The sequence below is a fragment of the Lissotriton helveticus genome, chromosome 7 (assembly GCF_964261635.1).
Source record: "Lissotriton helveticus chromosome 7, aLisHel1.1, whole genome shotgun sequence".
NCBI classification, from domain to species: Eukaryota; Metazoa; Chordata; class Amphibia; order Caudata; family Salamandridae; genus Lissotriton; species Lissotriton helveticus.
This window is the reverse complement of record NC_136068.1, coordinates 1,351,778,376-1,351,805,269: the sequence shown is the minus strand read 5'-3', so window position 1 is coordinate 1,351,805,269 and position 26,894 is coordinate 1,351,778,376. Positions and strand designations below refer to the sequence as shown.

Sequence of the window (26,894 nt, the reverse complement as noted above, 5' to 3'; positions counted from 1 at the left end):
CTACTATGCCCCCTTATGGTCATCAGCCGTTCGATTATTATTATTATTTTTTTTTTTTGCCCCGCGGGGCCCTTTTAAAACCTCCACATCAAACCTAGGGGGTCAGCGAGGATCTACTATGCCCCCTTATGGTCATTTGCCCCTTCGCTTTGGCCTCCTCTTGTCTCTCGATCCTACCGAGAGACAAGATGGCGGCCGCTACGTACTGTTTGGAATGTTTACAGACACCGGAGAGCCAATCAGCTTCGCTTCGCAAAGCTCCGTAACGCGAAAAGTACGCGAAGCGGTGCGCTGTTACAGATATATATCTTTTTTTGAACGTTAATTTCTCAAAATCCACTGAAGCACATATATTGAGACCTAGCAAAGGCACATCGGGCTACCAGTCCCTACAATTTTGCCAAGTTTCGTGCAAATCCATTCAGCCGTTTTATTATTATTATTATTTTTTTTTGCCCCGCAGGGCCCTTTTAAAACCTCCACATCAAACCTAGGGGGTCAGCGAGGATCTACTATGCCCCCTTATAGTTATTTCCCCCTTTGTTTTGACCTCCTCTTGTCTCTCGATCCTACCGAGAGACAAGATGGCGGCCGCTACGGACTGTTTGGAATGTTCACAGACGCCGGAGAACCAATCAGCTTCGCTTCACAAAGCTCCGTTGCGCGAAAAGTCCGCGAACCAGAGCGCTAACCGGTCCGCTGTTACAGATATATATCTTTTTTTAAACGTTAATTTCTCAAAATCCACTGGAGCACATATATTGAGACCTACAAAAGGCACATCGGGCTACCAGTCCCTACAATTTTGTCAAGTTTCGTGCAAATCCATTCAGCCGTTCGGGCTAAAAGTGAGGCCAACCGCCCTATGGAAAACTCAATGTTAAAAACACGTTTTGGGACCCCCCTTTTTTCTCGGCCCCCACTGGACGAACCCCCCCCAAATTTTCAAGGGCTGCTCAGAAACAAAATGTGCCATTTTCCTGAAAATTTCAGCCGATTCCGTCCACAAACGCCAAAGTTATTAGACATAGAATTTTCAAAAAACCCATAGAGAAAAAATCCTAACTATATATACCTACTGGCGACCGCCAGTAGGTAATATATATATATATATATATTACCTACTGGCGGTCGCCAGTAGGTATATATAGTTAGGATTTTTTCTCTATGGGTTTTTTGAAAATTCTATGTCTAATAACTTTGCCGTTTGCGGTCGCCAGTAGGTATATATAGTTAGGATTTTTTCTCTATGGGTTTTTTGAAAATTCTATGTCTAATAACTTTGCCGTTTGTGGACGGAATTGGCTGAAATTTTCAGGAAAATGGCACATTTTGTTTCTGAGCAGCCTTTGAAAATTTGGGGGGGGTTCGTCAAGGGGGGGCCGAGAAAAAAGGGGGGTCCCAAAACGTGTTTTTAACATTGAGTTTTCCATAGGGCGGTTGGCCTCACTTTTAGCCCGAACGGCTGAATGGATTTGCACAAAACTTGGCAAAATTGTAGGGACTGGTAGCCCGATGTGCCTTTTGTAGGTCTCAATATATGTGCTCCAGTGGATTTTGAGAAATTAACGTTTAAAAAAAGATATATATCTGTAACAGCGGACCGGGCAGCGTCCCAGGACGCGTACTTTTCGCGCAACGGAGCTTTGTGAAGCGAAGCTGATTGGTTCTCTGGCGTCTGTCAACATTCCAAAAAGTCCGTAGCGGCCGCCATCTTGTCTCTCGGTAGGATCGAGAGACAAGAGGAGGCCAAAGCGAAGGGGCAAATGACCATAAGGGGGCATAGTAGATCCTCGCTGACCCCCTAGGTTTGATGTGGAGGTTTTAAAAGGGCCCCGCGGGGCAAAAAAAAAAAATAATAATAATAATCGAACGGCTGAATGGATTTGCACGAAACTTGGTAAAATATTAGGGACTGGTAGCCCGATGTGCCTTTGCTATGTCTCAATATATGTGCCTCAGTGCATTTTGAGAAATTAACGTTCAAAAACAAGATATATATCTGTAACAGCGCTCCGCTTCGCGGAGATAAAATTATATCTGTATTACCTAGCTGTTGCTAACACCAGTTAGCGACGGCTAGTAGGAGATAGCGACCATCTTGGGTCCCACTTTGCATGTGAGTGATATTTATCACTAATGACATGCAAAGTGGGCATGCCAAGATGTTAGCGACTGGAAACAGTCGCTAACATCGCTATCTCCTATTATCAACTTTTGGAAATATTCGAGATAAGCGCGAATATCTCCAAAAAGTAACAGCTGCCCTGAGCAGTTCTTAGCCATGTTATCCAATGGGAGGTGGATAACATGGCTAAGAGCATTAGCTCGGTAATGCATGAATATCGCTGAGTTTTCAGCGATATTAATGCATTGCGGTCGTTTTTTATCGTATTTGCGATAAACCTTGATAATAGCAATGTTTATCTGCGATAATTTCTGACGGTAAAAAAATCTTTGCAATGCATCGTTAGGGATAAATATCGCTTAACTTTGGTAATATGCCCCAACGTCTGTTAACGTTCGATTCGAAGGAAATCAGGAAGTGTTGAAAAACATTGTCTGCGCCATCTTGTCTTTTTTCAAATGCCACACTTTTGTCGTGCACGGCAGCCATTTTAGATGCCTTGACCAGACCCACTCTGTGCACGCTGTCGATCCTTAGCATGGCTCCCCACCCTCAAAAGCATCTCACCCAGGCAGTGGTCACCCCCGCTCTCTGTCTTATGCACGGGTAATAAACCTCCCCCCATCTGCGCTGCTCTTCCCTGAGAATCACACCCTGTGCCCGCCCGACACCTCCCTTTCGCCCTATTCACTACCGCACCCTCTGACACTCCTTTTCCTCTGTGTCCGATTGTCCAGGCCGGTCCTAGGCTATCAGCTAGCCCTGCAGATGTAGTTTATGGCCACAGCTGTAAAGAATCACCCCTCTTCAAAGGAGTTATAGTAGATCAAGGCCCACACTCGATGAGATCCGTCACAGCAGAAGCGTTGCTATTATCTGAAAACCATCCTGTATTGTGATTGGGGAGGGGACCGAGCGTGAAGCGGAAGATTCCAGGGATGACTCTTTGTACATCAAAGTTTTTACAATTATGTGTCACATTAAAAATATATAGCACTCCGACAAAGTAGTAAGATTATAAAACTTTAATAATTTATAAATATATACAAGAAAACAAAAATAGTAATAACATATAAACATTTTTAGGGAAAAACAACGAAGTAGCGGTCGGCTGTGCGAATAGTCCCAACGCAGCACAACGTCCAGATTTCCGGCGGGGGGTGGGTCATCAGTAGCAAACTGTTGTGCGAATAGTTCCAAGGCAGCAGAACGATGGCACCAAGGTGATGTCCAGTAAGTTGCCGCACTGGTTTTGGTATCCTACAATGCTGCTCCGAATAACGGCGTGGGGCGCCCCGGGGGAGGCGGCGTGAACGGGCCTCTCCAGGTGGAGTCTCATCTGTTTTAGTGGGGCGCCCCTTTACCGTTTCAGTTGCCATTCCGTCCGCTTTTGGTCCACTGTGTCAAAATCCGCCATTCAGCTGAGTTGCGCCCACTCTTGCGGTGCAGCGATAGGCGGCTGCCACAGGACTCTCAAAATGGCGGCAGGCTCTTTCCTTTTTGGGCGTGGTCCACTGAAATGGCCCTGGGACACCTTGGAAATCGGACGCTTGTCTGCTAGGTCTTGGACCCCATTCTCGAAAGCGTCCCCTCCGCCTTGAGAATTCATCAAAAGTTTTGGGGGCCCCGACTCCTGCAGGCTTCTGGTGGGGAGCGGCTGCCATGATTGCTCGCGGAATGACCACGACGGAGCTACGAGATGGTGGTGCTCTCATGCTGACGCCAGTTTAGTCTGAAACATCCAGAAACAAGGTGGGGCTTTCATCGTTTGGGGGAAAAAAAAAGTTTTCATCCAATGAAAAGTGTTGTTTTTAGGTCATATGATCAAGCCTTCCATCATTAGGAAACCAAAAGTAAAATGAACCAATGAAAAGTTTTATAAACAAGTCACATGACCTGTTATGCGGCATAGGGTATAAAATGCGGAGAAAATACGTTGGCACGTGAGGCGGCGTCAGTAGCGGACTGATGTGCGAATAGGCCGAAGGCAATACAACGCGCCAAGATCCGGATGGCACCTAGGTGGTGTCCAGCAAGTTGCAGCACTGGTGTGGCCATCCTACAATGCTGAAAGTCGGCGTGGGGCGCCCCGTTGGCCTGTGAGTTTGCGTCCGTAGTGGACCGATGTGCGAATAGGCCGAAGGCAGCACAACGCGCCAAGATCCGGATGGCACCGAGGTGGTGTCTAGTAAGTTGTCGCACTTCTGTGGCCATCCTACAATGTTGAAAGTCGGCGTGGGGCGCCCCGTTGGCCTGTGAGATGGCGTCAGTAGCGGACCGATGTGCGAATGGGGCCAAAGGCAGCGCAACAATATTTTCTGACTGACACCACAAGGCGCTGAGATGCCAAGATCCGGATGGCACCGAGGTGATGTGTAAGTTGCGGACGGATGTGCGAATGGGGCCAAAGGCAGCTCAACAATATTTTCTGAAGAGAATACACCACAAGGCGCTGAGATGCCAAGATCCGGATGGCACCGAGGTGATGTCTAAGTTGCGGACCGATGTGCGAATGGGGCCAAAGGTAGCGTAACAAGATTTTCTGTATGGAAGATACCACTAGGCGTTGAGATGCCAAGATTCGGATGGCACCGAGGTGATGTCTAGGAAGTTGTGCCACTGGTGTGGCCATCGTACAATGGTAAAAGTCGGCGTGGGGCGCCCTATTGGCCTGTGAGATGGTGTCAGTAGCGGACTGATGTGCGAATGGGGCCAAAGGCAGCGCAACAATATTTTCTGACTGACACCACAAGGCGCTGAGATGCCAAGATCCGGATGGCATCGAGGTGATGTCTAAGTTGCGGACTGATGTGCGAATGGGGCCAAAGGCAGCGTAACAATATTTTCTGTATGGAAGATACCACTAGGCGTTGAGATGCCAAGATTCGGATGGCACCGAGGTGATGTCTAGCAAGTTGGTGTGGTCATCCTACAATGCTGAAACTCGGCGTGGGTCACCCCATTAGCCTGTGAGATGGCGTCAGTAGCGGACCGATGTGCGAATAGGCCGAAGGCAGCACAACGCGCCAAGATCCGGATGTCACCGTGGTGGTTTCATAGTTGAGAGGCACTTCATCTGCAGTGGGGCGCCGAGATCCGGATGGCACCGAGGTGATGTCTAGCAAGTTGCTGTACTTGTGTGGTCATCCTACAATGCTGAAACTCGGCGTGGGTCGCCCCATTAGCCTGTTAGATAGCTGTTCTTTGGATTTGGGCCTGGTCCACTAAAATGGCCCTGGGACACCTAAGAACTCGAACGCTCTATTTTTTTTTCCTTTCCTGTACATGCAAAAAAAGGTAAATGCCCGGTATGTTACACGCTTCATCTGCCACGATGAACTCTCCAGAGGAACCGAAAAAATATATAGTTGTGGTAACTATACCATGCATCGTCATATGGAGAGGTGGCACCAATTAATTATAGTGCTGCATAAAAGAGAGATTTGGAGGAGAACCCCTGACCTGCTAGTACATTCATCAAAGAAGTGGCACTGAGAGCTTCAGAGGCAAGGGAAACGGTCCCAAATATTTAGAAGAACTTTGGAAAGATTAAAATGACATGTTTAGATTGTGGTAAATTAATTTCATGTGGGCAGATGAGTGTTACTCTAATAAATACAGCATATGAACATCATCATAGTCGATGGTTGGTAGAGACATTTTGACTATATCCTGGACCTGCCCGTCCTCGCCCAAAATGGCGCCGGAATAAATGGGACTCGTAACTCCTTGTTGTGTACTGGTTGCAGAACCTTGAAATCACGAGATACGTATGCAGTTTTGAAGCACATGGCGGGCGGGGACGAGAATTGATTGAATATTTCGACATCCCTATTGATATTAAGTTCTGATGTGTTATTGATTACTGTACTGTTGAAAATTCGAATTAACGTCACCCATGGTACTTGCCCGCAAATGTATATCTAGATAATTTTATTGTAACTGGCCCTGTCGTATTTTAATTATAAAATGTACGTCCACCGATTCCGTAACTGTTAGACACCTTAGTTTTTGCAACCTAATGGCCCGCCCGTTACGTTCCTCTACAGTGTAAATGTCTATTCATCATATACGATTACAGTTTGCTCCGTGGCAGGCCCACGTGGTTATAGGCTCGTATTTGTATAATGAAATTTTCACAATAAAGGTTTTTAAAAGAAAACATGGTAGTAGTGTATACATTGGTAAAGTTTTTAATAATAGTCACTGTTTTAGAATCATTAAAAGGCAAGTGAAATAAAGCAGACCAATTACATGAAGGGTAAAAGGTATAATACGAAGGAACGCAGTAAAGATAAATGGTCAAGGGCTGTTGTGTTTTCTATTCCTGCAACATAAAGTGATCGATAAGAATCTCATATTCAGGCGTATCGGCGACTAAGACAGCAGGTCGACCCTCTTTTGCTCAACGGCTCCGTCATGGGACGAAGAAACGCTCTTTTTCTCGAAAAAAGAATATATTTTACTTGCAGGACAGTTGTAAAATTTCCGGGAAAGTACATTAGCCTGGAACATTATAACATGTATTTAAGAGAAAATAATGTTCGGAAGTAATTAAAAGCGTAATTTTTAGGTGATATGACCAAGGCTTTCATCATTAGAATAAGAAAAGTAAAATGAACCAATGAAAAGTTTTATTAACAAGTCACATGACTTGTTATGCTTACGTTACGCGCTGCGCGCCCCGGATGACTTCCGGATGCGCTAACGCGGCGCGTCATATGACGCATTACGCGACAACGCAGGTCCAGAATATAGTCAAAATGTCTCCACCAACCAGCGGTCGAAACACAACCCCTTTCAGCAGGCTAAATAGTTCTGTTAAATGACAACAGAAAGGACAGGCAACAAGAACCATCAGTCAAAGAGGGGAGGGCTAGTTCTTCTCTACCGGGTTACATTGGGGCGCTACCGGAACTGATCGAATTGGTAGTCTACAGTGTTTCTGGATGTTTCAGACCGAAGCTGGGGTTAGCATGAGAGCAGCACCATTTCGTAGCTCCGTTGTGGCCATTCCGCAACCAATCATGGCAGCCGCTCTTTATCGTTATTTTGGGCGGGGTGGGTGGCGGAGCCGAGCTGTTTTGCAGCCATCATTGTGTGGAGTTCAGTTCATCTCACTAGTTTTGTATTTGTCATGAGGGGTTGTTCCTAATGTTTCTATTTTAGCGAGGTCAAAAAGAGATCCCATTAGTGGCCTACTGATTTTGCTCGATTCCTTTTCTTTTTTTTTACACGATTTTTCGTTATCTGCAAAGACTAAACAGAGTATTGCGACTCTGTGTTTGTTTGTAAATAGAGAATGAACCAAAGAGAACTAATTCTAAAACAGTAAATACTTGGATAACAATCAATCAAATGGAGAGAGAAGCAGGCACGACGGATTACAACGGGGGCAAAGGCCTGCGTTAACTACCTTTCACTATCTGCAAAGAGAGAGTACTCCTAATAGAAATGAGGGGGGGGGGGGCACCATTCAAAGCAGATCAGTGTGCATAAACACGAAAATGTTTTCACTTACCACGTACTTGACATTCGACAGCTTATGATATTTGCTATTAAAAAACCATTGAAATTCACTGAAAAAACCATAGGTTATAGACCATATATAGTTAGGAATTAGCATTTACAAAACCTTGAAAATTCACTGAAAAAACCATAGGTTATACACCATATATAGTTAGGAATTAGCATTTAAAAAACCTTATTTTACTCACACAAAACCATTGAAATTCCATATATAGTTAGTTGCACTAACTATATATCGCGCACCCGCAATCCACTGCTGATCATGTCACATATTACATCATTCATGACATGGTCAGTGACATCACTGATGACATCACTGATGACATCTCAAATGACATCACTGATGAGATCACTGATGACATCTCATTTGACATCAATGACCACATCACTGATGATATCATTCATGTGACAATACAATGCATCTCCTCACGTTTTAATATAACCTCTGTTTCACCCAGTGTTAAATACAGAGTATAATTTTTGAAACCATTGACACACCAATACTAGTTACTACATACGTACTCACTGATTCCTACGTCTACACACACATTCACTCATTCACCCATACAATCATTCATACATACAATCACTCATCTTTACAACACTATCATATGCACTCATACACCTATACAGACACTTACACTCTGCCACTCATCCATGGAGTTACTCACACACCTAGTCAGTCCTGTAAAGAATCAATCACACTTCCATTTTCTTGTCGATACAGTTAAACATAGAGCACCTTACATTTTCAAACATATACTAACACATACTTACTTTCTTATACAATCATTGATACAAGTACACATTGATCTGCACAGAGTCACACACCTCCCAGCCAGCCACACACACACTCAGTCTCCTATACAAATACTTGGACAATCAATCAATAACCCATATAGTTAATCATATAGCTACTGATCAACACATGCAGCAGTTTACAGAACAACAGACATAATGATGCACAAATTAAGACAGTTTACTCACTAACCCATGCACTCAGTGAGACACATTTAATCACTCACTCATACATTCAGTCATGCACCTACTAAATCCTTCGTCCAGACACTTATACATCTACTCATTCTTCAATATGTAAAACATATTTAAACTTTACAGAAACACACAGTCACTGGATGATGTCATCAGTGATCTCATCAGTGATGTCATTTGAGATGTCATCAGTGATGTCATCAGTGATGTCATTTGAGATGTCATCAGTGATGTCATTTGAGATGTCATCAGTGATGTCATCAGTGATGTCACTGACCATGTCATGAATGATGTAATATGTGACATGATCAGCAGTGGATTGCGGGTGCGCGATATATAGTTAGTGCAACTAACTATATATGGAATTTCAATGGTTTTGTGTGAGTAAAATAAGGTTTTTTAAATGCTAATTCCTAACTATATATGGTGTATAACCTATGGTTTTTTCAGTGAATTTTCAAGGTTTTGTAAATGCTAATTCCTAACTATATATGGTCTATAACCTATGGTTTTTTCAGTGAATATATAATATATATATATATATATATATATATATATATATATATATATATAATCACTCACACTGGCATCGAGAATGTTGACCCCCAGAATGATCAACCTGTCCACTATCCTGAAGGTTTTGCAGTGCATAGCTTGTGCTATATGAAAATGTTACTTGTTTGATGGAATTGTACCCTTCCAGCAGTGTGGGCAGCAATACTGCTTTTTGGCACAGCCACTATAAAAAGGTAAACCAAGGATATCTTGACTGCCCTCAATAATGACCCACACCCAACTATTCACCAGACCTATTGACCCAGTTACTTTCACACGTCTCACCCTCAAGGCAACTGCCTGCACTTTAAAATTACAATAAAACTTGACCTAAAAGTAAAAAGGTATGTTGTTTTCGTAACTTCTCACATGTTTATTTATTTCTTTAATGTAACAAACCATGCTCCTATGTTCTGTATTTGTTGCTCTGTTCAGTGCTTGTTGGTAATGTCCTTGCTGTGTAATCAATACCAGTATGATTGGCAGTTTGCTTGTATGGTGGGTTGGAGGCTTGGGGGTTGTGATAATGACGATCCTGTACAGAAGTAATACTGTGCATAGAGCAGGAGAGGGCATTCCACGTTCTGTGACCTTTGGATTCTCATGTTCGATCACAATTCCTCTCTTTCGGGACGAAGAGTTTTTGTTTTATCAGTTCAAGGCACGGATTCTTTACCTTCCTTAGACGACCTCTGTTAGCATTGCAGACCTCCCCGGCCGCCACCCCTCTTGAATACAAACCCAGGATCTGCAGATGTATGCTCTGCCTCAGGATTCCGGTTTTTGTCTCTCCTACCCTGTAGTCTAGTTGCACACCATGCCTGTGCACCCTAGATCAGCAGTCTTCCTGCGCTCTTTCCAGGACTTACTCAAACACCACCTCCTTCATGTCAGTCTACATCTCTCCACTCCTGTGCAGGTTGATGTCTGGTGCACCAACGTTATCCGAACCCATCCAGAACTCCTGGGTACATTGTTATATGGTATTGACATAACCACTTTGCAACATCAACCAACAGTCCTTGCCCGAAAGACTGGCGTTAGTTCCTGCCCACCCGTGAGTTAAGAAATCCTGCTAGGGCTTCAGTTAATGGTCTGTGAAGTCCATTCCATGTCTACCGCTCATAACTCCGTTCACTTTCTGAAAAGTCTAAATAGTTTCATGTTGAAATCGTGTAAGTAAATGACTTCCATGACACAAAAAGGTAGTCCGTGCCAGGCAGAATCGTCCAAGCTTCCCGAGATCAAAACAGAAGGCAGGGCACCCAAACTGGTAACCAATCCGATTTTAATGACAACATAAAGCATTGATGTCCTGGCTCGTGGTTGGGTTTGGAGGCTTTTTGACTTTAACAGTTAACAAAGAGGTAGCCTGATCACGTGCTCTTTGCAGTATCTCGTTTTGAGGAAATCAGTAAATAAACTCATATAAGATATATGTGTACTGGGTCCTGGAATTGTTTGTCTCCGCATTGTCAGCAGCTAATCCAGACAAACTTGAAATGTTGGCGATTTTTAGCAAAAAAAAGTAGTCAAAAACGTTGTTTTTAAAGATAATAATGGAAAACACTTCAAAAACAAGAGACTGGCGGTATATGGTACTACAGGCACATCACCTATTCGTATCTGGAAATGTTTGTAATGGTGCGTAAGGGAAACAAATGTCGGATAACTTTATTAGAGGTGATTTATTTCCAACCCGAGCTCCATAGAGCCTCCTCTCTGGCTTGATAGAACTGGGGAGCGTCTGGGTGTAAGTGTCTTTAAGGCTTACAGTACTGGGGCAGTAAGACGTAAATCAAGTATTGGTGATGTCATTAAATCTTGTCGGAGTCTGATTTTCTGTCCATTATTTTATCTCATCTGCATTTTAGTGACGTGGAACCCATTGCCAAGCTCATCTGTAGCTTCCTGGAGTTGGACCTTTTGGGCCAGTGTGATCCGGAGCCCTCCCAGGACAGTGAGGACAGTGACGACTCTGAACAGAGGCCCTCGGAGGAGTAGAGGCAGCTTCCCTGCTGTGACTCCCTTTACATTCCATTTCCCAGGAATGGGCAGACTCCGGATCGTCCTCGTTTTTGCAGCTTGTGTAAGCTTCTGCTGTGTATTTACAATCAGAAGAGCTCCTTTGCACCCAGGGCAGCGTGAACTACAGAGGAAGCCATGTCCTCTAAACCTTTCAGCGGCCCCGACCTGTCAAAAGATCTTCTGTCTTCTGCGCACTCCGGCCTCGTGATGGCTTACGGCTTCCTTGCAGCATGCTTTGTATTATTATTATGTACACTGACCTGTTCTGGACTCTCCTGCTGGTGAAGAGAGCCTTTCTGAAGCAGTGAGACCTGTTTGGTACTGACGAGGTATTGGAATCAAACTGCAGCCCGTTCCCCTAGCTCCGTATGTTTCTGTCCAGGCGGCACCGTATTCTCGTCTCTGTTTTGCAGGGTGCCCGTCACAGGCTTCAAAACATGTTATTTGTTCACACCATGTATGCAATGAGTTATTCTGACTTGTGAGCCTCACCGCATGACTTGTAATAATACCTTTCTTTCTAGGTCCAGGCTTGGGAGAACTCAACGATTTTGTAATCCTTTGTGACATTTCTTCCTAAAATGTCTGGGTTTGCCATTGAATCTCCCCCCCCCCCCCCCCCCCCCCCCCACACTGGTGAAATGATGTATGTGTAGATCAGGCTTTTCGGTATGCGCTGATAGCAAGTATGCATGGTTGAGGGACACACATGGCATTGGAAGTAGCCCAGGTACAGATTTTGAGAAAACTGTGTCGGGGATGTGACAATATCCAGTCGGTGTACTGTACGGTCCAATGTTCCTATCATACCTGTGTTGAGTCGGCAAGCATTTTTTTTTTTTTAACAAAAACCTAAGACTTGCCATACAGGATGCAGTGAAAAACTTGAGGGATTTTCAGCTTATCCAGGCCTGAAAAAAACACTGTGGGTCCAGCACCCATTTTTCTTACAGGCAAATACATGATTTTTCGCAGTAGAGATTTAGTGCTCCTGTATTCTCTGCCAGCCCCTAAAGTGCATGACTATTTCCTAAGTAACTTTTAATAACTACCCTTTTGGAGGGTGGCCACAGTGTAATTATGAGATAAAACTGTAATCCCATTTCCTCTGCCAAAACCCTCCTGGAGATGAAAAGCCTTGCTCATACGATGCACAAGCATGGTGGGCTAGTATTCAATAATTCCCACTGCTGTTTTAGCTCCCACTGCAGTTATGCTTGCACGTCTATCTCTTAACAGGGTATGCATTGATAAGGCACTCGGTATCCCTCCTGTTATTCTATTAGGTGTGAGTTAAGGCCATGAGGTTGCTCCTGGCAAGAAAGCGTGCAAGGAGAATGCAAGTATACCACTGTTTGCTTTTTATGTACAGAGTGAATGTATACAAAAGTCACTTCTTGTTCTGAGGATGAATCCACACGGATTAAAGGTCTCTTGCTAGGTCTGCAGTGTTTCGTTTTCTACCTTCGAACCTCTCACGGTGAGAATAATTGTTATTGCATTAGGAAGTTGTGCAGGGTCCAACATATCAACACTGCAGTTGATAAAATATAATAAAACACAATACTCTTGGTGCAGACCATCTGCATCCTGAGTCCAATCAAATTATGGCAGGGTCTGCTCATTTCTGTTATGGATTAATTCTGCACCATTTCTTTTTTATCAACATATTTTCTAATTTTTGCAATGTTAGCCACACCCTGCTGGCGTCTGTTTTTTGTGATCTTGAAAAGTGGATTTAAGTCCACGAAAGCTTTTCTCATTAAATAACTTTAAATTCTGTTGCTGGTAAAATATGGTACTTGAAAAGATTTCCAGTACAAGATACTGTGTTCCATAGAATGGTCTGTGCACTGGTCTCCCATCTAAATAAGGGCTAAAGTACTCAAAAAAAATGTTTAACAAAAATGCACTTGATGGAACCCTTTAAGGTAAACCTAGGCCAAGTTGTCTTCCAGCTTGTAGGAATGAGGGCTTCTGCTGTGCAGACCTTTGTAGTACCTTACCAGGTATTAAGATACCATACGTTGCCCAGGCTGACTTCTAAACGGTTCAGTAGTTTCCTAGGTCTTTGGCTACCCAAAGTTTCCCCCCAGTTTTGTTTTTCTAGTAACTGTTTCTTCACTAGTTTAAGTGCCCTAAAACTGGTTGCTGGTGTCCGGTGTGCTGTATATTGTACTGTCAAGTGGCTTCATGCTACTTGTGAACTCCTTTGAACAATCCTTATTACTGAAGAACACATAACATTGCATGACTTCTAGTTTAGCTTGCTACCTTATAAATATGTACCTATGACTCTCAGTATTTAAAGTTTGTGGCACAAAAGGTCACATGCCATGGCCATCCTTTTTCAGCATGCAATGTAAATACATTCTCTTCCATAGTTTCAGTGTTTGTGGTTCATGGCAGCCACAAAGATGGACACCAAAGAGGAAGCAAGCGTGATGATGATGATGACGAGGAAGGTTGGGTGAACGCACTGATTTTTCCATGTAAAAGGCGCGTTTTTCAATCTGATGTGTACTTTTAGAAGAAATGAATAATGTAATATGGTACATGGGTTTGCTTTTCTTTCTCCCAGATTTTTAGTGCCCCATTTTGAATTTAACTTTGATTTGCTTATTATTGTAGCATTAGCCCAAATCTGTTTTTATTCTGGTGCTTGTCAAAGACTTGTGCGTTGTTTAATTTGTATCACTGTTGCTCCTCACATTATGCTCAACACTTTCATGGGATCATAGTCACTTGTCCAAATAAATTTCCTTCTGTTTCGTATAAATGGAGGGACGAATTCATATTATTTTGCAGCAGTGTTCAGAAAGAGACTATTCTAATCCGTGCATTATCTGCAAAGGATCATGCGTACGACCTGGGAGTGACTCTCCATTGGGGTGGGAATACTGTAGTTGTGATGCATTGTGTCTAAAGGTGTCCTTTCTTTTGGATTCTGTGGATGAAGGGTTTGTACAGTAAATCTTTCTAAAGCAGGTGCCTATACCGAGTGTTGTACTAGGATTCATTGAGAAATCTAAGGAGACTGGCATTCAGATAGTTTAGGTGCTATTGTTGTACACTTTTGGTACCTTATTATGCTTTGGTACGCTTTAATGGATTTCTGGTATTTTACTGATAAGCACAGACAGTTATTTATTTGTTTTATCAGTTTAGTTCCCAGTACAGCATTCATGAAAACTTTGGAAAGTTCACAATTCTACAAAGTGTCCTTTATTTCTCAATTTCCTCCTCCCATAACCTATCCATAAGTACCATAAAATCTTAACACACTTTTTTCTGGAGAACTGACTGACATTGAAAAGTTAAATCGAAATTTGGTTAGATCTTAAATGTCCACAGTTCCTTCCCAACGCCTTCGTAACCCACTCACTTAGAAACGTCTAGAGGCAAGTGCAGTCTTCTATAGAGCACCTGCAAGTTGTTGATTTAAAAGCTACTCAGGTAAAATTGTTCTTGCCTTATATGTTACACACTGTCAACATGCCCTTCTTAGATTCAGATTAGCACCCAAATCTGGTTTTCACAGAGGAATGTATTACAAAGGTAATGTTTGTGTTAAGTAAACCAGTGTAAAGCTATGCACCTTGTGTGTTCCAAGAGTAGTTGTGGGGGAAAGGTGCAGATTGTGTGAATGTAGCTGTCAGTCAGCCTTGTTATTCTGCGTTTGATGCAGTGCCAAGCGTCTGCTGTGTCTAAATAGACCACCTCCAAAAATGGTACGACTGCTTCCAAAAACACTGGCTGTTTATGTGCAGTGGCATAATTTATACAGTTTTTTATACTTTGTATATTAGCTTTTATACTTGAAATAAAAATTATGGACAAACTAATTGGTCTCGTTTTTCCGGTAGGGTGAGCTTTTCGCAGATGCTGAATGAATGAATGAATGCCAAGACTGTGCTGGATGGTCATTGATAACAATATTTCAGTGTTTTCTCTTCTTTGTAAGTTATTAGGGTAGATTATAAAAGCGGGTGTGGGTAAAGCCAAGATATCAACAAAGTACCAAGGAAAAAAACCTGTCGAGAGGTAAGGCGATCTGAGATATTTCCATGGAATGCTATGTCCCTTGATGCAATCATACAAACTCTATGTAAGTCAGTGGTTCTTAAAAAACATTTCTGTGGACCCCCACTTAATCATTACTGGAATCTCTGACCACGTTGCTCACTTTCCGGGGACTGCCATTTGGTCTCCCATTTCTACAAAGCCATGACAGCCTATTGTGTGTGCGTCCCATACCATGCCCGTGTGGCCCTCGACACTGAGTTGGGGGCCCAACTGGAAGATGTGTAGGGGAATAGGATATGCACATTAGCTCAGTCCATCGCCGGTAAAGCTAGGTTTAAACTTACCACTTCAATTTTCTCCGCTGCACACGCATGACGACACCACCACTACTATACTACATAGAATTGATTCCAGTAAACCCAGTAGCTACCCCAGCAGATGTCAGGCTCCTGTGGCTCCTTTCTTACATCTGGAGTGGACCTGCTTAGTGGCATATGCCTTCTGAATGACTGTGGTGGCACGTGTGGCTGTCGTGGCAGGAGCACCAGTCTTGGCAAACCCAGTTTTTTTCCTGTTGAGCGATATCGACAACAGAAGGGTCGGAAAATGGGAAGTACCTACACTTGTTGTTGCTTCTGGCAAAAAGACTGGCTGTGATTACCTGGGTGGGTCCAACTGGCCCCAGTGTGGATAGATGGGCAATGGATGTTGCTGAACGGGCTGAAGCTGAAGAGGTGCGATTACGAAAATGTAGACGTGATGAAAAGGTGGAGGTGGATTTGGGGGTATGAGCAGAACTCCTGGCCAAATTTGTTGATCTTTCCTGTAGAGGAATTTAATGTAGGTGTAATACTCCCCTATTGCTGTATGTCACGAGCTGTGCTAACTGTTCCTTTATGTCACATGGTTGTAGATGGATCTTGTTTTTATACTTGTTACTCTTATTCAGGGTTGTGTCCTCGCACCGACCCTGTTTTGCCTCTTTGTCAACGGGGTAATCGACCACCTAAATAATGTCCCCATTACAGACGCACCAAGACTCGGCGGCAGGAGGGTGCCCGCAATCATGTTTGCGGATGACACCCTCCTGCTGTCGAAATCTCCAATGGGGATTCAGCGCATTCTTGAGGGCTTTGAGGCATTTTGTCAGGATCACGGTCTCGAAATAAATGCCCTGAAAACTAAGTACATGATTTTCAATCCCCCCAAAAAAACACGCCCCAATCCCACCATAGGCCTGAATAGGCTTGAAAGAGTCTTTACCTTTGAGTATCTGGGTGTGACCTTGAATGATAAACACGAATGGGGTGACCAAGTCAAGTCCCAGCTCAGATTGGCCCAAATAGCAGGGGGAATTATTAGGCTAGTTAATGCCAACAAATCATCTATTAGACCGGTAGCCCCCCCTTTGGAGATTTATAGACTCCAGGCCAGAGGTGCGATTCTTTATGGCAGTGAACTTTGGGGACACACCTGCAAGAAAGAGTTGGTCACAGTTGAAAACAAGTTTCTTAGACAACTTTTAAAGTTACCGATCAGCACCCCACTTCTACCTCTCAGGTTGGATCTGGGCCTAAAACCATTGGACGAACTTGTGGGTGTAAAGCCTCTAACTTTTTGGAGGAGACTATGGTCTACCCCTGAGTTAGCCAACTATAGGCAGGAATTGAAGGAAATTCTAGCTCTTCCTACTATAGAGAACATCCCGTGGTTCAAATATCTAAAAACTGAGTTTGCCCGGCTGGGTCTCCCTACTCTTTGGAGTGACCCTGAAATGGCTTGCCAGGGTCTGTCCCGTAAACAGCTGGTGGCAACTTTTTATGCTTGTAATCTCGCATCCCACATACAGGGTATACGCCCAGATTCCCTGGTTAACACCTTTTTAGGGGTGAAAGACTTTTACAAATTTAAATCAGTCTTTGATGATATCTTTCCGAATTTGGCTAGAAAATTATACTTCCAATGGCGGTATGGTACTCTTCCGCTTGTAGCATTTACAAGTACATGGAAGTTCCACACACCGGAAAACTGTCCTGGCTGCAATTGTGGGCTTGAAGACGGATTGCATTTAGTCTTCTTCTGCCCCGCCCACAGTGCGGCTAGAAGGTTCTGGATAATTCCATTATGTAAAAATTTAGGGTTTGTTAAATGCTCTGAGGCCTTTAGAATTCTCAGGACTGATCTCTCAAAAGCAACTGTTTTTGCGATGGCCAAATTCCTTGAAGTAGTATGGAATAAGAGACGGCTTTTAATTTCTAGGATCCCCTTCTTTGATCAGATCATGTACTACTGAGTGTGCAACCCTCTTGCAGTGGACTTTTTTTTAACTAGTATCTAAATTCTATATAGAATTGTCTTGTTTTTATTCAAATAGATTGTCCAAATAATTAATCTGCATTGATCTACTGATTGTTTTACACTTTAGGTTGCTATGTATTGGGACATTCTCCTGTTTATTTGTATGTTATTCCGTTATTTGATGCAACATGGATGTCTGTTCTTGGTATTTATATGCAATTTTATGTTTATCTTTTATGGCAATTGCCGCAATAAAGATCAATGAAATGAAAAGTTACTCTTATTGTATTACAATCAATAAAAGATGTAAATCTGTATGTCGTGGACCCCATGAGTAGAGGTCGTGGACCCCTAGGGGTCTCTGGAGCAGAGGTTGGGAAATGTTGATCTAAGTCATCTGGCCTTTTCCTTCACTTCCTCCCACGTCCTCAACCGAGAGCATTTAAAAAAAATCAAGTACATTTAAAAATTGGCATACTGCAAAATTACAACGGGTGCAGAAAAATTACAATTTATTCCACTTACAGAATAAATAAGTCTGAACTGAAAAATTTACTCCATCAGGAACTACTATCCACACTCAACAGTTTCCAATGTTCATCTGCTCGGCTTCAGGCAGATTTACCCACATTCTGTTCAAAGGGTGAACTACACTGTGGGACAACATATTGTTGAAATATACATTCGGAAGATGCTGAATCGCTAACCTCGCATGTACCCAATTGCACAGTGCTGCAAATGCTGGGTCTCCCTCGATAGGAAAATCAACCTCGCCCTGCTTGCTTGTGAACATGAAACAAGCTTGCCATATTGTCTGTTTTCACAAGCCTCTCCTTACGTCGCAACATTGCGAGAAAGGCATGCAGAGTGTATATGGTGGGCATGAGCTTCAAAATATTTATGTTACACAAAGCCGTATGAGAAGAACCGAGGTCCTGGTTCAAGAGGTTCCCCAGGTGAGCCCTCCCACTTGCCAGTGAGGCATCTATGACCACTGTCACCCGGTATTCACCAGATCCATCCACCAAGACTAGGACTGAAGCACATTGGAGGAGAAGATGACGTCTAACTGATTACCCATCACTTAGTCCCACTGGAACTAAAGACATTCCTGGAGAGGCCCCTGTTATGATTTTATTATTTCTAATTTTCATGTTTGGGTCGCAACATTCCATGTAGCCCCTGGCTCACTTTCCCTCTACCTTAGAAATGACATACTTCACCGATGATGTAAGAGCATGATTAGAATGTTATGGTTTGTTCTTAATGCAAGTTACTACAGTTGCTGTGCTTCCTGGCATAAGAAATAACCAATGGCTGTATCTCACGTTTGATTTCATTTTTAGGTCTTGCCTGAGCCAGCGCATGAACCCCCTCCCGCCCATCCATATCAGAAGTGCATTTACCGGTGTCCATTGTTCTCTACCAAATTCCATGTATGCTTGGACCCTCTGTATTCCCGCATGTCTCGTGCCCGCCTCCCTCCTGATCCTTGCCTACAGTGCATCTAGTAGGTTTGCTGTAATTCGTGAGCACGATGCGGTGTGCCCGTTTACATCCCCCCCCTTTGACCACTCCATATGAACAGTGTGACTCAAATTATGTTTCTAGTGCAGCCGCCATGTACTCCATATTCACTAATCCGCTTGTTAGGTACAAATCTAAACACCACTTCTGGTGTAAATTGGAGAGTTGTACAAAGGACAACAGTCATAAAAACGGTAAAATACTGAAGACCAACACTGTGTATAGTACTCCAGGGGCCATCAAAAAGGATAACTCCTTGTGCTTCTGTAATGCAGGGGCGGCTGCAGCGCTTCACCCCGGTGCCCTGCATTACATCTCTCCAAGGGGCCCATCAAATCCTGCGTTCCAGCAGAGGCAGGAACAAATCGAAAGGAATCTAATAGATTCCTTTCCGGCTGTTTCTGCCTCTGCTGCTGTGTTTCGCTCCGGTCCTCGCTGCTGGCTCGGCTCCTCTCTCCAAGGGAGGACCTTACATTGTTTCGGGGTGTACCCCGTTATGATTCTATTTGCAGCCTTGCAACAGACGCAATAGTAGTCCACGCTCCACAGGGCAAATCCTTATTCAAAATGCAATTGCCTTAATGTCAGTCTCAGTTTCCTGGCTTCGATTTGTTGTTTTTCTCCATTTCTGTGTTTGAATCACCACACAAGCTTTTTGGCTTTGCCGTTGATAGATTTGTCATTCTTCATGCTCGGAATATGGCATTCCAAATAAAGCTAAGTTTTAAATAGCATAATTTTGCTGCCTTTCAATGCCACTCAGTAGTCACTAGTAAAACTGCAGCAAAAATGTGGACTATTAAACATCTATCTTGACAGGCTACTATTAACAAGCACGGGCAATGCCAGTCAGTCTCATTTGTATGTACAGGTAAGCAAAACCGATTGATATTGCCTATGCTGGGTGAGTCTTACAGTATATTCCCAAACGTTGCTTTGTAAAGTTTCACGGTCTGATTTCTCGCTTTTTACATGCCTTTGCATGTGGCTTGAAAAGCACCCTAGTGTAGGCCTTCAAAATTGCGATGTATAAGCGTCTCAACACAGAGAATGAGGCGTCCAGTTATTCAGTTACTAATAACTTCATCCTCATTGGATGTCACCTATTGTGAAGCTGACCTGTACCCTCTACCACAGGCAATTGTACGACCATCTCTGCCACTCCCATTTGAGGACTGTGACAGTTGTGAACCACACGTGCAATCCAACGGGAGGCATGAATTCTGAATCAGTTGCCTCAAGTTCTTGCATAGTAGATGGGTTTATATGGCCTCAGAGCAGCTGTGGGTTCCCGTGAAGCATATAGGACTGTAAAAATGGATACACAGTTGTTTTTATGAAATATAGGGAACCTTCTTGTTTGTAAATTTGGCTCACACAACAAATTGACTTACAGCTTTACTGTAATGATGAGTGTGAAATATTTCTTTTATGTATTAGCTCGGCTAGATAATGATTAACTTCTAGGTCTTGCCTAATACTGCGCATACACTGTTGCTACGAGTGTAATTGGATATAGTAAAGCGCTTGGAACCCGCCAATTACTTGCCATTTGCTGGCTGGATTGTTATTCTTTTTAGCTGCCTCCTAATTGGCCATCATTTGCCTCACATCTCTTCCTTTTATTTCTCTGAAGCATGAACCATTTTGACTGATGCCCGGTGGAGCTACCTCGCGAGCTAAAGGGGAGATGGGCTATGGGCTATGGATTCCCTCCTTGACCATCACCTACCCAGCCGGTCACTGGGCAAAACCCTCTTGCGTCTCTCCTGACCTTATCTCCCTCCTCCCCCTACCCCTCTCCGCTCTATTCTTCTCCTCTTTCCAGCTGCTGACCTTTGCCCTCACCTGTCCTTGCTCTCAGTCCCCACCCTGTTTATATGTGAACTTTCCCTCATCAATTGAGACCTAGCTATTTTTGACTGATGCCCGATGGAGCTACCTGGTTTAGCTAAAGGGAAGACGGGCCGTGGATTCCCTTATTGGACGTCACCTACCCAGTCGGTCTTTAGGCAGACTTCCTTTCGTCTCTCCTGTCGTCTCTTCCCTCATCCTCCCTCTTCACACTTTCCCTTTCCCCCTCCACTATTTATGTCTCTCCTTCTCTCCTCTCTCAATGTATTGCTTATTTTTAGACCTAATGTGTAATTGTTATCATTTTCTGTTACATTGTGGAACCTAATGTAAAGTGTTCTGATACCTTCGGTTCTAGCCAGCGCTATATAAAACTCTTTAAATAAATAAAATAAATCTTCAGGTGGCTTTGTTTGGGGTGACCTCCCCGCCCCCAACCCAATTATATTTTGTATTTGGTCCGGTTCTATGGCATTTATTTAGGCCAGTTAGTTGGTACAATTAAAATGTTCGGGCAGCAGCAACTGGTATCTGGGCTGGCAGGCCTTTAAAAAATCACAGACTTGGAGTTTTCCTTTTTGATGGCCCATGGAGCCCTCTACACCGTTTTGTTCTTCAGTATTTTACCGTTTTTATGGCTGTTGTCCTTTATATAACTCTCCAATATACACCAGAAGTGGTGTTTAGATGTGTACCTAACAAGTGGATTAGTGAACATCATGGGTTCTCACCAACATTTATGTTTGCCTAGGATCACACAATTTGGTAAAGTGGGGCAGCCAGGCTTAATTCCAGGTTTTCTGGTTTCACATTGTGCAGTTGACCAGAAATCAGAAAATCTGGGATTAATCCTGGCTTGGTATCAACAATGGAGGAGTACCCCCTAGGGAGAAGAAACAGAAAAAAGAGTCTTTTCTGTGTCTAGAGCGTGAAGCTCAGGTTAGCACAGTGTGCCCCAACCCCTAACAGGACAAGGCATGTCCTTGAAGAAGACCCCTCACTCACCAACCTAGTTGGTGACATGCTTCATCATCGGGGTCCCACCCCATAGGCCGAATGCCCATAGGGTGTGCTGCGACACCTGATTACAGTGGAGCGAGTTCTTTTGTTTATATGTGCAAAGTGTTAGAATAATCAGTGTTTTAAAAGAGGGCCAAATCTACTCACAACAAGACTTTATTCTTGAGTGTTTGGACCCTCGTAAAATCCAGTGTGGCACCTATGCCTCATTAGGAAGGCTTCGGTGTCTGAAGAAGTGTACAAAATATTAAAAATAGCGTAGTGTGCTATGTGATGAATGAAAATTAGGTCTACATGTTTCAACCATTAACAAATTATAGGTTTTCGTCAGGACCGTGGTGGTTGGACGGGGTGGTCCGCACACGCTAAGGTGCGTCCTGCCCTCGTTCAATTAAAGACCATAAATGGTGGTCTAGTGTAAAAAGGTGTTTTCCCTGGATCAGGAGAAAAACCTGCAAGAAAAACGTAAAAGGGGGTGGGATTACATACCGGGGAAGACACAAGACAAGGGTGCACACTTAACAATAATAGCGCTTAGTGGAATCACCTGGATAGGTGACAGAATCACACCTATATTGATCAGGTCGCACCCGTGGTCAGTTGTCAATCACACAGCGAAGTGCTCGGTTGCAAAACGCCTAGAGCGGGTATCTGTGCTGTTAATTCAACAACTCGTGGGTGTGGTGGTCTATGGGCGGTGGTTGACTGAAATGTTCAAGCGGTAGACTACCAGAGCATTCCGTTCATAGCCTAGATCCACAATATTAAAAAATCGGCGGTATGGCAGACAACCGAGTGAGGCGGAGTGACTGTAAACTATAAAACGGCGTAGTGGCTTAGCGGAGTGATCGCCGGCTACACAGTCGTGCCGTTCTGTATGTGGAAACATTCAATCGTGCTCAGCATGGTATTGGGCACAGCTTACATTAGAAGCGGTCACTGTCGCTTCATGGACATGAGGGTCTCCAAGACGGCAAGTTTCGCCACCTTGAAAACGAAAAATATATATGGGCAGAATTTATAGTTAGTGCACCGTCACATTACTCGATAAATATAAACGGTCTGCGACGTGGTTCACCGAGTTTAGCAAAGGTTCACAGCACTTACTTGCGACTTCTGCTCGTCAGGAAAAGAAACCTACTTGGTCATTCCTCAATGCCCCGTGGAGTGTTCTGTTCGGTCTGCAGCGCCGGGAAGTAAACTCCTGGTTGCTTCCGTGTTGGGCGGGGCGTGCAGCAGGGACCTTGCGTAAGCCAATCAGAACTTTTCAAGGGGGGGCGGTGTCCGCTGCAGGTCAAATGACGCTGTAGCTGACGAGGGATGTTATGATTCCAAGGCAACAATGCTGGTACGGCGCTGCTGCGTGGAAAGAGAGGGAGGGACAACTGTGTAGGAACTCAAAGGAAAATGGGTTTTAGGTTCAGGATCTTAGTTACATTCAAGACTCATTCAGCTGAGTAATTCAATGACATCACGGTGTACTCGGAAAAAATAAATTAATCCCAAGACAGAAGCATTGTAGTTTCTGGTTCAGGATCATGGTGAAAATCATAGCTGAATAGGCAGTATCATTCAGTGTCATCATGGTGTACTTTGCTAAGTGATTTTATCCCATCACAGTGTTCCATGGGATATTGTCGTTGAGGCCGGTTATCTGAGTGGAAAGTCTGTAGACCCACCTCTGTTCCTTTTCAAAGAGGCGTTGGTTCATATTGGGTCCATGTTGGACCTGTTCAATGATAGTCCACTGTAATTCATCCGCGCTATGCCCTTTCATCAAATAATGTTCAGTGAGCTTGCTATTGGCCTTTTTGCACCTAATGGTGCTTCTGTGTTCACCGATGCGGATTTTAATTTTTCTGCTAGTCATACCTACGTAATGTAGGTTACAGGGGCATGTCAGTCTGTACACGACGTTCTCGCTATTGCAGTTCGTCTGTCCTCTGATTGTCCAGATCTTTGTAGGTTCCAGCTGTAAAGTCTTGGTGTTATTAGTGAATGGGCAAAAACTACAATTCCCACATTTATAGTGGCCTGTTACTCTTGGTAGACCCCAGGCGCTCAAGACCGTTTCGTTCGCCACTTGTTTTTGCTTAGGTCTGGTGTTCACTACTGCATCTTTGATGCTGCGTGCCCTTTTATATGAGAACAACGGTTTCTCCCATTTCAAATTGCCGGTAATCAGTATGTTCCAGTGTTTGCCTATAATTTACGTTACTTCATTGGAGATGGTATTGTACGTTGTGACACAAGTTAGGGGAATTTCCTCCACTGTTTTTGGCTGATTCTCCAAAAGAGCGCTTCTGTTTTGATTTCGAGCGCGTTTCTGGCTTTTATATAGAATCTTATCCGGGTATCCCCGGGTCTTCAGTTTGTGAGTTAGATCTTGGGCTTGTTGTTTGTAGCCGTCAAGCTCGCTACAGTTTCTGCGGACCCGTAGGTATTGTCCATACGGCAAGTTTTCACGCAATGGTCTCGGATGAAAACTATCAAAACGGAGTAGGTTATTTTTGGCAGTCGGTTTGTGATGGGTAACCGTTGTCAGCTTCCCATTTGATTTTGTTATGGTGAGATCTAGGAAGACCAGCGAATTGTGGTCCATCACGTAGGTAAACTTTAGATTATCATCCAGTGTATTGATCCAGTCAAAGAATGAAGACAGGGTATCTTCAGTACCTTTCCAGATTGTGAGCACGTCGTCTATATATCTTCTCCAAAGTAAGATATTGGGACTGTAAGGGTTCTAGTTGCTGAGGATATATTTCTCTTCGAAGTCGTGTACATATAGGCCCGCTACACTTGGAGCAAATGTACTGCCCAAAAATAACCTTCTCCGATCTAACTCACAAACTGAAGACCCGGGGATACCCGGATAAGATTCTATATAAAAGCCAGAAACGCGCTCGAAATCAAAACAGAAGCGCTCTTTTGGAGAATCAGCCAAAAACAGTGGAGGAAATTCCCCTAACTTGTGTCACAACGTACAATACCATCTCCAATGAAGTAACGTAAATTATAGGCAAACACTGGAACATACTGAACACCGGCAATTTGAAATGGGAGAAACCGTTGTTCTCATATAAAAGGGCACGCAGCATCAAAGATGCAGTAGTGAACACCAGACCTAAGCAAAAACAAGTGGCGAACGAAACTGTCTTGAGCGCCTGGGGTCTACCAAGAGTAACAGGCCACTATAAATGTGGGAATTGTAGTGTTTGCCCGTTCACTAATAACACCAAGACTTTACAGCTGGAACCTACAAAGATCTGGACAATCAGAGGACAGACGAACTGCAATAGCGAGAACGTCGTGTACAGACTGACATGCCCCTGTAACCTACATTACGTAGGTATGACTAGCAGAAAAATTAAAATCCACATCGGTGAACACAGAAGCACCATTAGGTGCAAAAAGGCCAATAGCAAGCTCACTGAACATTATTTGCTGAAAGGGCATAGCGCGGATGAATTACAGTGGACTATCATTGAACAGGTCCAACATGGACCCAATATGAACCAACGCCTCTTTGAAAAGGAACAGAGGTGGGTCTACAGACTTTCCCCTCAGATAACCGGCCTCAACGACAATATCCCATGGAACACTGTGATCGGATAAAATCACTTAGCAAAGTACACCATGATGACACTGAATGATACTGCCTATTCAGCTATGATTTTCACCATGATCCTGAACCAGAAACTACAATGCTTCTGTCTTGGGATTAATTTATTTTTTCCGAGTACACCGTGATGTCATTGAATTACTCAGCTGAATGAGTCCTGAATGTAACTAAGATCCTGAACCTAAAACCCATTTTCCTTTGAGTTCCTACACAGTTGTCCCTCCCTCTCTTTCCACGCAGCAGCGCCGTACCAGCATTGTTGCCTTGGAATCATAACATCCCTCGTCAGCTACAGCGTCATTTGACCTGCAGCGGACACCGCCCCCCTTGAAAAGTTCTGATTGGCTTACGCAAGGTCCCTGCTGCACGCCCCGCCCAACACGGAAGCAACCAGGAGTTTACTTCCCGGCGCTGCAGACCGAACAGAACACTCCACGGGCATTGAGGAATGACCAAGTAGGTTTCTTTTCCTGACGAGCAGAAGTCGCAAGTAAGTGCTGTGAACCTTTGCTAAACTCGGTGAACCACGTCGCAGACCGTTTATATTTATCGAGTAATGTGACGGTGCACTAACTATAAATTCTGCCCATATATATTTTTCGTTTTCAAGGTGGCAAAACTTGCCGTCTTGGAGACCCTCATGTCCATGAAGCGACAGTGACCGCTTCTAATGTAAGCTGTGCCCAATACCATGCTGAGCACGATTGAATGTTTCCACATACAGAACGGCACGACTGTGTAGCCGGCGATCACTCCGCTAAGCCACTACGCCGTTTTATAGTTTACAGTCACTCCGCCTCACTCGGTTGTCTGCCATACCGCCGATTTTTTAATATTGTGGATCTAGGCTATGAACGGAATGCTCTGGTAGTCTACCGCTTGAACATTTCAGTCAACCACCGCCCATAGACCACCACACCCACGAGTTGTTGAATTAACAGCACAGATACCCGCTCTAGGAGTTTTGCAACCGAGCACTTCGCTGTGTGATTGACAACTGACCACGGGTGCGACCTGATCAATATAGGTGTGATTCTGTCACCTATCCAGGTGATTCCACTAAGCGCTATTATTGTTAAGTGGGAGAGGTGTGGCGCCGCGGCCAGGGCGACTGACGCTGGAATCTGGGGATCAGGGTTCGATCCCCGGCTCCGGCGGCAGGTTAGCCCAGCACCATGCGACTCTGGGCAATAGCTTGCTTAATCTTCCCGACGGCCCCCCAGCGCCTAGAGACCCTAACGGGTGATTGTGCGCTATACAAATGTGGATTATTATTATTATTATTAGTGTGCACCCTTGTCTTGTGTCTTCCCC

The 26,894-nt window shown here is 44.0% G+C and overlaps 1 protein-coding gene across 1 annotated transcript in view; it reads left to right on the top strand.

Moving 5' to 3' along the window:
* The window catches only part of CYBC1 (cytochrome b-245 chaperone 1), a 173,672-nt gene extending 158,597 nt beyond the window's left edge, over nucleotides 1-15,075 (top strand). Inside the window, exon 7 of the mRNA XM_078654652.1 lies at nucleotides 11,080-15,075. Within this exon, the coding sequence (XP_078510778.1) occupies nucleotides 11,080-11,209 (130 nt within the window). The 3' untranslated portion in view covers nucleotides 11,210-15,075. The remainder of the gene's footprint in view (nucleotides 1-11,079) is intronic.
* Nucleotides 15,076-26,894: the final 11,819 nt, after the last annotated feature.